The sequence below is a fragment of the Rhodamnia argentea genome, chromosome 5 (genome assembly GCF_020921035.1).
Source record: "Rhodamnia argentea isolate NSW1041297 chromosome 5, ASM2092103v1, whole genome shotgun sequence".
In the NCBI taxonomy this organism is placed as follows: Eukaryota; Viridiplantae; Streptophyta; class Magnoliopsida; order Myrtales; family Myrtaceae; genus Rhodamnia; species Rhodamnia argentea.
In genome coordinates, this window is record NC_063154.1 from 24,903,140 (window position 1) to 24,916,503 (window position 13,364).

Below are 13,364 nucleotides of genomic sequence, written 5' to 3' on the forward strand. Positions count from 1 at the left end.
GCTTTGGTTTTGTTAAGATCTCCTATTTTGACGCCACGCGATAGAATTGCTGTCTTGTACGCCGCCGCAAGATCCTTGCACGCAAGACAGTATTTGTTGAAATTTTTCCATCTACATTAGCACCTTTTTGTATATTTCTACTTATCCAAATTCGTTTATTCCTACTTTCTATTAGTTTCAATTTTGTCACTTTCACTATAGGTGTAATCCACTTTTAAGATGTTCAAATGTTTCTACTTGGGCATTAGCTAAACAAGAATCTGTGTATAGAAGACAATTTTCCATTTACATTTGGTTGTAGATTAATCAGTCAACTAGCTAGTAAGAGATGTTTCCCTTTAAATGATATCATGCTAATTTGATTGTCATTATTTCGGGCCTTCTTTTACCCTTTGCCGACATTATTATTAATATCACATAATTCGCAATTCCAACTTATTATCCGATCTGATTTGAGATCTAAATAATGCGTATCTATCAAGAGAATCTATATAGATCCTTATCCAATCATTTGTTTTAAATCCCTCTGAGTCCAATTCTTAAAATAACAAAATCGAACAAAGATCGTGTCGCCGATCGATTTTCTTCGTCAGTTACGATTTCTTCTCGGGTGATGTCGCCCGGAGAGAGCAAAAGCCAAGCTGGATAGTCAAGCGCGGCCGTGCGACGATTCCGGATGGCAATCCGCAACGATCGACCGCCTCAGAAAGATGATGAATAAGAACCAAAACCTCACAAAAACCTCTCCATCATCTTATTTAGAGAGAGATGGAGAAGCCCGTAGTGCTATCATTCAGCGATCGAAAATATGAGGAGTCAGAGAAGGATGAGTCGTCTCGTTCGTCGTCGCCTCCGGAAACGCAAGCCGAGCGAAGGAATCGCCTCTGAAATTTCCATCCATCAGTGATCTGTTCTGAAATATCAATACGAGAACGAATTGCTCCGAGCTTCTCGGCGAATATATGCAGGGCCGAACCATAATATCACAAGAAGACGATGGAAGAGGAAAAATCATCTGGAAATTGAAATAAATTATTTTCGGTCCTAGTTGGTTTTGATTCGTTTTGATTTAACATCGAAATAATTTGTATCTATCATGTGAATCTATGCAATATTATATCTTGCTGTTGAATCTACCGATTTGGCATCAATTTTATCCATTTTGGATTAATGGTTTAAGTCGTTTTCCAGGGGTAAATTATAACAATTCTGGCCCGGCGAGGGTAGGGAGTGGACGCCGAGACCAGAGGGCCCGAACAAGAAGCGGCTCCTGGTCGACTTATAGGACGGTGAGGAGGAACAAGACTGGACCAAACCACGCACTGAAATAGGGGAAAATGTGATGATACAAGGAAGGGTCCAAAAACTCTCACATTGGATATGAGAGGGACCTTAGGATGCCTTATAAGGCTTGGGCACCCCTATCCTGTGTAACGTGTTTTCTAGGGGTAGTTTAGGCGGCCCTCAGAGAAGCAAAGCCGTGCGGGCCTCGATCCAAAGCGGACAATATTACACAGTAGTAGCACCCAGGTCGTTACATAAATCATTGTATAATTTTGCCAACAATTGTGTAATTCCTTTTCATGTTTATTTTCGGAAGAAGAACAGATTTACACCATGTTTTTCGTTTCGTGGACAAAGTTAAAAATATGTTCTCAACTCTTATAACATGCGAGATCTTCTTTGTTATTACTTTTGATGCGGCTCGCCATGACTTTAGGCTTTACGGTATGATTAGTGGTGGCATGGGGCTTGAGGCTCGTCTCTAAATTCCGTCGCCCGGATCGAGAGAAGGATCGTCGTAGACTAAACTTCTCGAAACAATCCACCGTGCACGAATTTATCAAGTGATGGGGACAGCAATCGATACGGTTAGTGAGTGGTGTCGAACTCAGCTCTTCATTTGATCTGGGCTTTTGTTTTTTTTTTTCTCCTACAATTTTGTGATGAATTGGGTTAATTACATTAGAGGAGTCCATATCCTCCGCAATATTTAACAAGGGTGATTGCTAATTGACGGGTTGGATTCTCTCTCGGGACCACGTACATATAGAAGTCGGATCATATATAAAATGCAACCATATCGCGGAGGCCAAAACCATGGAGATTCGCAAGGAATATTATACCACACTTACATACATGACAAATGGCCCTCCAATAGCAATTCCCTATTTATTAGCTAAATAATTCAGGGTCTAGAACCAATTTGTTTGAAACCTTAACTTAACCCCGACAACGAAACTGTCATTTGGAGGTGATTAGGATACTGATTGGCTCGATTCCAGGATTAATTAGTGACTCTAATAGTTGTCAAGGGCTCCTCTGTTGGTGATCCGGGGGTCAGCCAAGTTCAGTGTTTCGTGCCAAGGATCGGGAACAAAGCCACCACCCAAAAAAAAAATTAAAAATTAAAAATCAGTGTCTCGGAATTACAAGACAGGTTAGTCCTTTTGGACATATTGGTTTTTTTTTTGGTCGAACTTTTGGACATATTGTTTGTTGACTTCTTTTTGTTTATTCGATGGAAAATGTGTTTTAATATTTTTGTGTGGCTGATATTGCGAGCGATTGTTTAATTTCAGTGATGAGAAAGGAAATAGCATCACATAATACCGACAGCACACCCGATTAAGGTTTTCCTAAATCAGGAGGAAAAAGAACGAAAAAGGTTATAAATCTATTGCATTGATACTAATTCAGTTCTAAAAGTTTCAATTTGATCGATTTAGTCCTAAACCTTTTTGCATGGGTACTAATTCAGTCTATCCAATTAATTTTGATCTGAAATTGCTGACGTGGAGGCCGACGATGCCACGTAGGACAGCCGACGCTAATGTGGACATGGTTTTGTCATAATCTTTTAAAAATATATTTTTTAGTTATTTTTTCCTTTTTTTTGAAACTTAGAATTTGGCCGGTATGCCCTTGGTGGCCGCTAGCGAGGGTTGCAACCCTTACCCAAGGCTATCGTGGCCTCAAGCGTAGCCAACCGTCACCGACCAAACCTAAGTTTTAGGAAAAAAATAATTTTAAAAAATTTTAAAAATTATTAAATAATGTCAACGTCGGCGTTGGTCGCCTAAGTGGCATCGCCTATGTCAACGATTTTTCAGCCAAAATTGGTCAACTGTATTGAATTGGTACCAATGCAAAAAGGTTTAGAACTAAATTGGTCAAATTGAAATGTTTAGAATTGAATTAGTACTAATGCAATATGTATAAGACTTTTTTGGTACTTTTCCTCTGAATCGGGTGACTAATGGTCTAATAGATCAAAGTATTACTAAGACTGTTTCAATTTCTACTCAAAGCAAGTAGTCCGTGTAAAATCATGGAGGAGTAATTTCTTGCGGTTCCCTAATTGCGGCTTGATGACTTGACTTTGGCTTGACCCTTACAGTAGGCTTAGCATGATGTATGAGAACTCACCGAGAGTACAACCTCAAGATTAGAACCGTTAAACGGTTGGGGTAGGTTAGGTTTGGTCCGACTCAAATAGACACATTTAACGCGTTTTGACCCATTTTCATACAATGCAAATTAGTGACTAATACCCAACCCGATTCATACTCAAACCATATTCCGATTCTTGCTTTATTTTTGGTTTGTTTTGGATTCATATAATTGTGAGCGAATTTGTGGAGAATTTGCGCAGCAACTGCACGATAAGCATCATGAAGATTACATTTTGGAACTGCACTTTTTGTTAGTTGAATCAGTCTTTGCTAGCACTAATATTCCCCCGTGAACAGGTTCTTGCTGTGGCAGTGTACAACCACTACAAGAGAATATATCACTCCTCTGTCAGGAAAGAGTTAGTTTTCCAGCTCTTCCCGATTTACGTCAGTTAGTGTTCTTATAGCTCACAGATCTTCCAATTTATCGCTGTTTAGTGTGCTTCGAAATCTTGTTTACATTTTGAAACTTGTCTCTGAGCAATTGGTGTCTTTACCAGGTCATATGGGACCTTATCTTTTGGTGATTTTGCTGATGATAATCGACATGTTTCTGTGGAGATAGAGAAAAGCAATGTACTGTTGCTGGGTCCCGCTGGCTCGGATACGAACAGTTCTTGTAATATGTGATATTTGTCTTGCAGTTATAGGACATGTTGGGGGTCATAAGTTTGTATGATTGTGGACTGTTTTACTGCTGCCGTGCTTTTAAGGATAGGGAAGACATTGCTGGCGAAGACGCTAGCTCGCGTTGTGAGTGTCCCATTTGTTGTTGTAGATGCCACAACATTGACAGAGGCGAGTAACCCTCCTTCTTGATCTCAGTGAAAAGTTCTTCATGCTGTTGGACAGATCTTTTTGTTAGTTGAATCAGTCTTTGCTAGCACTAAGATTCCCAATGCTTGGGAATGCTGAAAGCCTACCGCTGGTAGAGACCAATATGGGGCTTTTAGTATTTGGCTAAATGCTTAAAGATTATTTTTTCCTTTCAAAACTACCCTCACAAATTCCCAATTTTTTCGTTCTTGCCCCTCTTTATTACTGTTCATCTTCTTCAGAGTTGAGGAGACCAGATCTGGCCGGCGAGTGAACCCAGGCATAGTGCCTGGGTCGCGCGAAAGCAAACCACTTATATTGTATTGCGACTCTTTTATATGCTAATGATCCTTTCATGATTCTTCTCTCCTGAATTGCGACTCTGTTTTGCTCAAAAGCAGACCACTTGTACTGTATGCATGTGCTTTCTTCTGGACTTCTCCTCCCTCTCTCTCTCTCTCTGCACACACTTGACCTACAAGATCCCACATTTTCCTGCTTCCTCTATTTCTTGGCCATTTTCAAGAACTAAAAATGCCCACGAAGCTTTGAGCTTTTCAACTTGTGGGTTGCTGAGATCTTTTTGTGGTAGTTGATTATCTGGTCAATTTCTTGTTGTGAAGCTGAAAATCATTTGGATTCGACTCCAAGTTGCAATCTTTATGAGACCCATTTTTCACCGGTGAAGCAATGTACCATAAACCATCAACAATGTCGGTGGGACAGCGATTGATGTACCCAATTCTCGATATCACGTCCTACATAGTATAAGATGGACTTCGTCAGACGAAATGGGACTTAGTTCATGGTGGGTGATGGTAAGGTGTCTTATGTGAATGGTTGGAACTTGTACTGGTTTATGGATGAAGCGGCGGATGAGTACAACAGGACTAGGATCTAACCCATGTTTCAGGCTGGGCCAAAGATGGGCATGACCGTTTGCTGAGCTTGGGCCATCAAAGTTTCTTTGCAAAGTTATTTTTACCGAACACCATTTAACCCAAAGTTCATTTTCAAATGAATTTTTACCAAATGCAGTTAAGATTTTTCCAACCCCTTTGGATTGAAAGCATTTGCATTTCTCAAAACCCATTTCTAATGCTAAACCAAACCAACTCTAAGGTATTGCACCGTGCGACAAAATGATCTTTCGTGGCAATAGGTCTCACCTTCAGTCACAAAAAATAATTCTCCCAGTGGAATATTAGACTTGCCACCGCCAAATAAATATTATGTTTCATGGCAAAAGATATGAACTTCAAGAGAAAAGGATGACTATGTCCCAAAGATTGCTTCTATCTTCATAGGCGATTCTCGGGAATCTGTGCACAAGAAGCATTTGGCTGGATAGCAAGAATTTTCATCTCCCAACATATTACTGCTGAAGCCCCTTTGCTGAAGCAATGAATCCGAACACTTTCACGAATCCATCTAAGTAGTGAGACTATCCATTCCAGATTGAACTGGGTCTAGATTCTTTGTGAAAGAAAAAAGGCCCAGTGGTTTAAAAAATTTGGGATTCACAACATATTGTTTTTCTCACAGTCACCAAAAAAATGCTGTGTTAGTAGACTCTAATTTGATCTTTAATCATTGTCATGTTAAAAATTTGAAAATGAGGGTACTTTAGTCTTTTAGAGAGTGAATAGATAAGTTTGAGATTAATTTTAAAATTAACACCACCAAGAACTCCAAACTGGTAAACTCACGCCTCATCTACCGCAAACTACTTTTTGTATAACAAAAGCTCTTGAACCCGTAAACTGGTGCCGCATTTATCCTAAATTGGTGTGCCTATGCCACATTGACCTTCAAACCAATTTTTAAGTCACAAAAAAATCCCAAACTTATATATCCGAGCCACATTTGCTTCCAAGTCGGTGCACCCAGGCCACATTTACCCCAAAACAATATCAGATTTACAAGAATTTATGGCAAATGTGATATGATTATAAATGTGGCACGGGTGTAGTAGTTTGGGATTTTTTATGACACAAAATTTATTTTGGGTAAATGTGATAAAGGTGTACGAGTTAATGATAAATGTGGCATAGATGTATCAATTTGAGATTTTCGATAGTATTAGCCCTTGATTTTATGTTGTACCAAGTGTATTATGTTGAAATCTACTATGCATAAAAAAAAAATGAAAAAACATGCTATATGGTAAGTCTTATCATATGAGAGGAAAATTTGTCACTCCTGTATAAGTAATTTTATTATCTAAAAGATTATTTACTGACTATGTTGGAGGCACCTGTTAAACATACTAGTCATTTACATCTACCCACACGAATTAAGGTATTTACCCAAGAACAAGTTTGTGAGCTGAGCGCCTTGCCCAGTTCAATTTATTGGTATCCGATCCAACCATGCAAAAATTACTTTCTCAAATGTATTCATCAATAATATCTTCAAATAGACGCTCATTGTCTGACCCATAAATAAATAAAAAAAAAATAGACACCCATTTATCTATTTTTTTTTAGTGCTCTTAAAATATTCGTTCAGCAACCAACTAAGTAAATATTATCATTTTCAATGCACTAATTGTTCTCATGATATTCACAGTCAATACATTGAAGATCGAAAATTTCTTCTATAAACATATTTAACGAGCACCGCTAGAACGGTGATTAACAAGACCCTTTTTAGTAATATGTAACCGATTCACTTGACATTTGTTAACACATTTGAGAAATTACTATCATTCGTTGAATACTAACAATCTAAGACTCTTAATCCCTTATTTAAGCAACATATCTCTAGAATGTTTCGCTGTATTTTTTGTTTATCGTTATTGACCAGATTTTGAAAATAATCAAAGAAACTCCAATAATATTATTGGTCGTGCCGGGATTCTTGCTAAAAGGAAAGACGTTTTACTTTAACCTACCAACTATTTATCCAAGAATCTGCTTACGGATAAAGTTCGTAAACTTGGTTGACTTTAAGTCAATGAGATTTCCGAATTTGGTCCGTGCTTATAAAAGCACAGGAGAGCGAAACTCTCTCGAAAGGAAATAACGCCAGAGTAAAAGAAAGAAGAGATTCAATCATCATTTTCGAGTTCATTACGATGGCGATTAGGTACCACGGGCTTCATTTTCTTCCCTCCGTCGACGAACTCTTTTTCGATTACTTAATGCTAAGGCTACACTGAGAACCACTGCCCAATCCGGACCTTTTCCGCGAATGCGACGCTTATGGCGGCAGCGATCCTTGGAAGATCTTTGGCAAGGATTAGGACAAGAAGTCCTATGTTTTCACCATGCTGAAGAAGAAGAGCAAATCGAGTGGATAGGACTGCCAGCTCGAGGTAGTTGGAAGGGCGAACAAAGTTACAAAATCAAGGTTCTGCAAGGTGAGATAGTTGGCTACAAGAAACTCTGTTCTTTCGCACCGAAAGTCAACTTGAGCGCGGAAGTTGACAAGACTGATAATCTCGAAGTATCCCTACAATATATGTGTTTCTTTCCCTTTCCTTTTAGGTTACTAATAATCCCAAATACAGGCTTGGTTGGTATATCCCGGTTAATGCTTTTGTTGATATGAATTCCCTAAACTCCTTACGATTTCGATGATATAAATGTGTTTATGGTCCATCGACAGTGGACCGCAAAAAAAGATTAGGATATAGAAGGACTTGTTTGATCAATCGGTCAATTGCAAAAAGTCACAAAATAACCGCGGTTGATCTAGTGTGCGTTTTGTCATGACACCAATTTTTGGGCATAAATATTCTGTCATTTTTTCATACAGTAATTTTTTGTTGTTTCATATCTTGTTTTCCCTGTTATGTCAAAGGAAAATGATAATTTATTTTCTCTATACATAATGCAGGGAATGGACTGTGTCTGATGCGTAATCAGCAACAAAAATGCCAAGGAAGCAAGCAAGAAAGTGTGCGGAAATCTACAGGGCCGAGCGCAATTTGGGGAAGAGAATCGACGAGCAAAGAAGGCACGCCTGTTCTGCGGTGATCAGACAAAAACCTTCGCCCTTCCTTCCATCGCCTCACCACCCTCAACCATCGCCACCGCTCGAGCTCAACCATCCACTTCCCCGCCTTTCAACGAAGACGATTGTTGTCATTCCACGAAACATCTGCGGTCCCACACTCCTGGATTTTGCTGGTGACGCCAACCTCAATTCGCATCCTGCGGCGACGATAATGGCCGTACCGGAGGACATCCGCTGCATCGCTAATTTCCCGGCCTTTGGCGGCGCAAATGCCCGTCCACTTTCCACGATGAGCACGACAGTATCCTCGCTCTACAGGGAATGGGCGGATCAGTTGAAGAACATGAAAATAAGTCCGTTAATCAAGTACCGCTTTTGTACAATTCTCAAGGATCTCGCTCGAGCTCTCTATGCAAGGAACGACCTCATTGAATCGAACCCGGGAGGAGTTCCAGCCAATTTGCCTGATATTAGGAGCATTGATGAACATCACGTTCTTAATTGCAATATTACTAATTTTTCTGCTCCTTCGGATGATGCAAGCTATTACAGATTCGATTATAGATTAAATGTTCGTGATCTTCAAAATAGGTTTGCTCATGTAGCTCCGGATTATACATTAAGCAATACAGCCTCTTATTTTTATTGGCGTTGAGTACTTACCATCGTATTTAAACCCATTATCTTCATTTTGTGTATTGTTAACTTTGTCAAGAATTCCTTTTGACAAGCATCTTCTCGAACAGTAGCTTTATACGTAACATCAATATACAAACAAGAATATTACGTAATGTCACTAGTATCGTTATAGCTACAAAGGAATTTCTTTCGTACCTTACACATCCAAACCGGCAATAATAACAGACACTATGGTGGGTAAAATGGCTCCATTTATTTTCCGAAAAATACATGATTTGAAAAATATTTTTCTAGAAATAATCGCTTATATCGCTTAGAAAAATAAGTGGACAAATTTTTTTTTTATCATTTATGAAAATATTTAGACAAGTATTGTTGTCGACAATTTTCATTGCTTAATTATTTTGAGCGACATGAGCGATAATTTTTATAAAAATATTTTTCAAATCAATCATTTTTTACGAAAGAAAAGAGCCTAAGTTGCTTTTACCACGTATTAGAGCATATTTAGCGCATGAAAAGAAAGTGAGTGGCATGCCATCCAGAAGTTAAAAAACAATAATTGAAAAGTACAAAGTACAAAGGCAATTGGGATTTATGAGTCCGACTTAAACAGATATATAAAGATTTTCATGTAATCATTCTTACTTGCAATCCATTAGTTTCCAGAATTTATGAGTCTAGCCACATTACTCTTACCGTGCACAGACTAATCTCCTATTAATTTTTGCGTATATCAAAGAGAAAATTTTGGAAAAGATACTCATATTTAGTTGGCCAGGCATTAACCATGAATGAATATCTTCACTCGCTCTTTTCTCAGCATTTTTTGTTCATCGTTATTGACCTTATTTTCAAATAAGAAAGAGCTTCTCTGACGGTCTGACAGTATTATCCGTTATTCTTGACCGTAGATTGACACACTAATCTCCTATTAATTTTTGCGTATATCAGAAAGAAAACTTTGGAAAAGATACTTATAATTAGTTGGCCAGGCATTAACCATTAACGAATATCTTCACTCACTCTTTTCTCATCATTTTTTGTCCATCGTTATTTGACCTTAAGAAGTTTCTTTGGTTTTCCTATAGGTTATTTATCCAAGAATCTGTTGTTGGTTTGTTCATTCGACGCTTTAAGAAGAACGGTTCTTGTCTACCCTCTACCCATTTTACCTATTGATTCATATATGGGCCGGATGCCTCCTTAATATTCCCTTTAATCTGCGGCCCGTACTCGGCCATTGCCAGCGATGATCTCGCTGACCACAGGCAAGGTTTGCATTGGCCGGATTTGGTGAGGGCTCGACCCTTGCGGCCAGAGCAAGGCCTTGACCCCGCGGCCTGGCAAGGGTGGCCTCGTCAGATCCGAAAGCTGTGATGGAGGCAACCTCATCAGAGCCCCAGGGGACTTCGATGATGCAAGGATTGGGGGAGCACTCAGGTCGCATGTGATGATGACGAGGGGGGCTTGGGCTTGTTCTTGGACCCGGGAGGGGTGACGGACGACCTGTGGAGGGAGGTGAAGACATTGGAGCCGCAAGGCACCTCGAAAATGCAGGGGGTGAGGGAGGGCTCATGGCTAGCCACGAGCGCCGTCCATGGTTGCCCACCGCCACCACCATCTGAATCAACTTGGGAAAATACCCCAAATCTTGCGACACTAAAACCCTAATCTCATTTGTCCCTGTCTACCACCACCCCTACAACAAAGGCCCGATCTTTCACCGTGTTGTGCCTCACTAGTCCTCCCCCTCGTCGTCACCCTCAACTGCATCGAGGCCTCAAGCAATCCTCCCCCGTGAGCGGGTCGTCCATGGCTGGCCGATGACCCTCACAAGCATCGTGGTCATGGCCTAAAAAGGCGAAAAGAACAGCAAGAAAATAGTGAGAAGAGAGAGAGAGAATTTGAAAGTGAGCCCTACTTGAACGCGTGGCAATCAACGAGTGGACTTGTACATGGGCTATGTCGTACGACTTGTGTACCTAATATTTTCTCAATCCTTACTCGCAATCGGAAAATTATTGGATACAACTATTGTGCCATGTTATATTTAAAATATCTTATTCGATGAATCACATGTGTCAATATTGAGCCCACTTGTTAGAGCCCACGCCAACCCCCCTCCTCGCTCCCCAAAGACAGGAATCTTTCTAATTGCACTGCTCTGGCCAAATTTTGTGGAGATTAAGTCTGTCTATGTTCATAAAAGGACATGAGAGCACAAATCTGTCAGTCAAGAACAACAAAAGCTGGAGAAGAATAAGAAGAAAGAGGAGATTCTCTGATTGGTAAAAGTTTGTTTCTTATCTCGAACTTCGCAACATCTAAGGATCTAACGAGAAAATGTGAATAGTAGAATGTCGATTTTTTAATAGATAAAGGGGCCGCTGAAAGAAGATAGGCGATTCCTCCTTCCATGGGTTTCCCGAGCGTTCCTCGTTTCGTTATCACTACTTTCCTTGCTTCTCATATCCGGCATCTCGACAAGCTGGGCATGAATTGACCGTTATAAAAACTTAAGATGTTAAATAAAAGTATTGTATAAAATTTAAATATTATATCACTCTCTCTTATGCTAGATTTGAACTTAGGACCTTGATACCATGTAAGATTTTTTTTGGAGCATAAGCAATCATTTCGAAAGCTTAAGCTGTAAGATAAAAATATGATACAATAGTTAAATATTTTTTTTTTGGTAAAGACAATAGCTAAATATTACATTAATAAATGTCAAAGAACGAAAGACCAATCCTTAGGTCAAAAGGTCTTTCGTCCACGACTATTTTCAACAAAATAGACTCTTCCTATCCCGACGACTCGACTACTTTCATCCTCTTATGCTGGAGCATCTCGAGTTGGCTTGGTAGTCTCTTCAATACAAACTCAAAAATCATCTTTCCACTAGCTCCGGGTATCTTTCGATACCTGTCTACCACATACAGCCCATCGTACGTGAAGGTGTGACCCATATCTTTACGGATCACTCTCACCGGCTGGTTTCTCTTCATGCTGTTCACTAGGGCTAAATTCCCCCGAGTAAGACTTTGATCTTCGGCCCTCTTGTCGTAACTAAGCGTTCCACCTTGGCCCAAATAAACCAGCTCGCCTGGATTTGTCAAATCATCCGTATAATCCCAGGAAGCGACAATGCTTGTGGCTAGGACGTCCTGGTGAGATCCCATGTAATCGATGCCGCCCTGTGGAGGGCGATGGAGTCCAACAACGACTAATTCCATCCTGTATCGGAACTGGTCTCCCACTTCCACTCCTGGAACTTCTCCGATAAATTGAGCTGTGCCGTGGACATATCCAACTCGTTTCTTGACTTCTCTCGCAGCATAAAGGTCTATCCTTCTGATGAAGATGCTCTCTTTATCCGCTTTTGTTTTTTCCAAAAAAAGCTCCCGGATAATCTCTCTGTACAGTGCTAGAGTTGACATTACTCTATGTCTGGCCGGCTCATGTCTGTCCGGAGACTTGCGCTTAGGACCTTTGTCCCTCGCAACAGAGGTCTCCGGCTCTTTGGGGAATATTTGGACATCGTCGTTGACCATGCCGCAGTGGTGGCAAATGAATTTCTCAAATTCGTCGGGAACGAATTCTCGAGGCAACAAGGCCTTCTCTGGCAGAGAATCACCATTCATGTTCTTGATCAATGGCTCACGGATACAAGCACTACAACCCACGGATAGAAGCTTTCTTATAGCTCCGCAAAATTTTCAGTGTGGGGCTCGGCGTGAATTCCTGAGGTGCGGTCGTGTCCACGTGGGGCTGCGAGTGAATTCCTGACGAAATGTACGAAGCTCATTCACCTTCTCTCTCTCTCCAGCTAACTTCTGTTCTTCCTGCTGGCTGAGCCAGATCACCCGTTCCGTTTTACATGCGAACGTGTGGTGGTGTTCTTTTGTAGAGTTGGTCATATTTAAAATAGTCGGCCCACCTGTCAAAGCCTACACCAACCCTCCTCCTCGCTCCCCAAAGACAGGAATCTTTCTAATCGCCGGCATCGCTGGTCTGGCCAGACTTTTGTGTAGATTAAATCTGTTTTCAGTTATCTCCTAGAACTCCTATCTTTGTCGCCTTCCCCATATCAACGTTCATAAAAGCACATGAGAGCACAAATCTCGCGCTCAAGAATAACAAATGCCAGAGAAGAATAAGAAGAAGAGGAGATTCTGTGATTGCCCAAATTCTGTTTCTTATCTCGAGCGTGAGATTTTTTGTGTAAATAATGATGAAATTGCAACTTTGCTCAATTAATTAATGGAATGTATCCACTTTCCACAATTAAAATTTGTTCACGCATTGCCACTCATATAGGAACTTATCACGCTTCAGTTTTCTCGAAGTTATCCATTTATCAAAATTGGTAGAAGTCGGCTACATTTAGGCGGACAAATAAGTTAGGACGGCGCAATGCATCGAACGGGAGTGCATGCGCATGGTGACACGGTCCACTAGAGGGGGCCGGTTCGACGGAACCGCCGG

General features: G+C 40.5%; 1 protein-coding gene and 1 long non-coding RNA gene across 2 annotated transcripts; both read right to left on the minus strand.

Moving 5' to 3' along the window:
• Window positions 1–3,225: 3,225 nt before the first annotated feature.
• LOC125315112 lies at window positions 3,226–5,784 on the minus strand. Its single transcript, XR_007198477.1, has 3 exons — window positions 5,687–5,784; window positions 5,388–5,435; window positions 3,226–3,235 (listed from the first exon to the last, which is right to left on the minus strand). It is a non-coding gene; the product is annotated as an uncharacterized LOC125315112 (long non-coding RNA).
• A 5,896-nt stretch (window positions 5,785–11,680) lies between these two features.
• Window positions 11,681–12,520, minus strand: LOC125315266 (histone-lysine N-methyltransferase, H3 lysine-9 specific SUVH6-like). Its single transcript, XM_048279718.1, has one exon. The coding sequence runs from the start codon at window positions 12,518–12,520 to the stop codon at window positions 11,681–11,683; it is 840 nt and encodes a 279-aa protein (XP_048135675.1).
• Between the last annotated feature and the right edge of the window lie 844 nt (window positions 12,521–13,364).

Coding starts and splice junctions, on each gene's coding strand:
- LOC125315266 (XM_048279718.1), bottom strand. CDS start 12,520: ATGAATGGTGATTCTCTGCCAGAGAAGGCCTTGTTGCCTCGAGAATTC.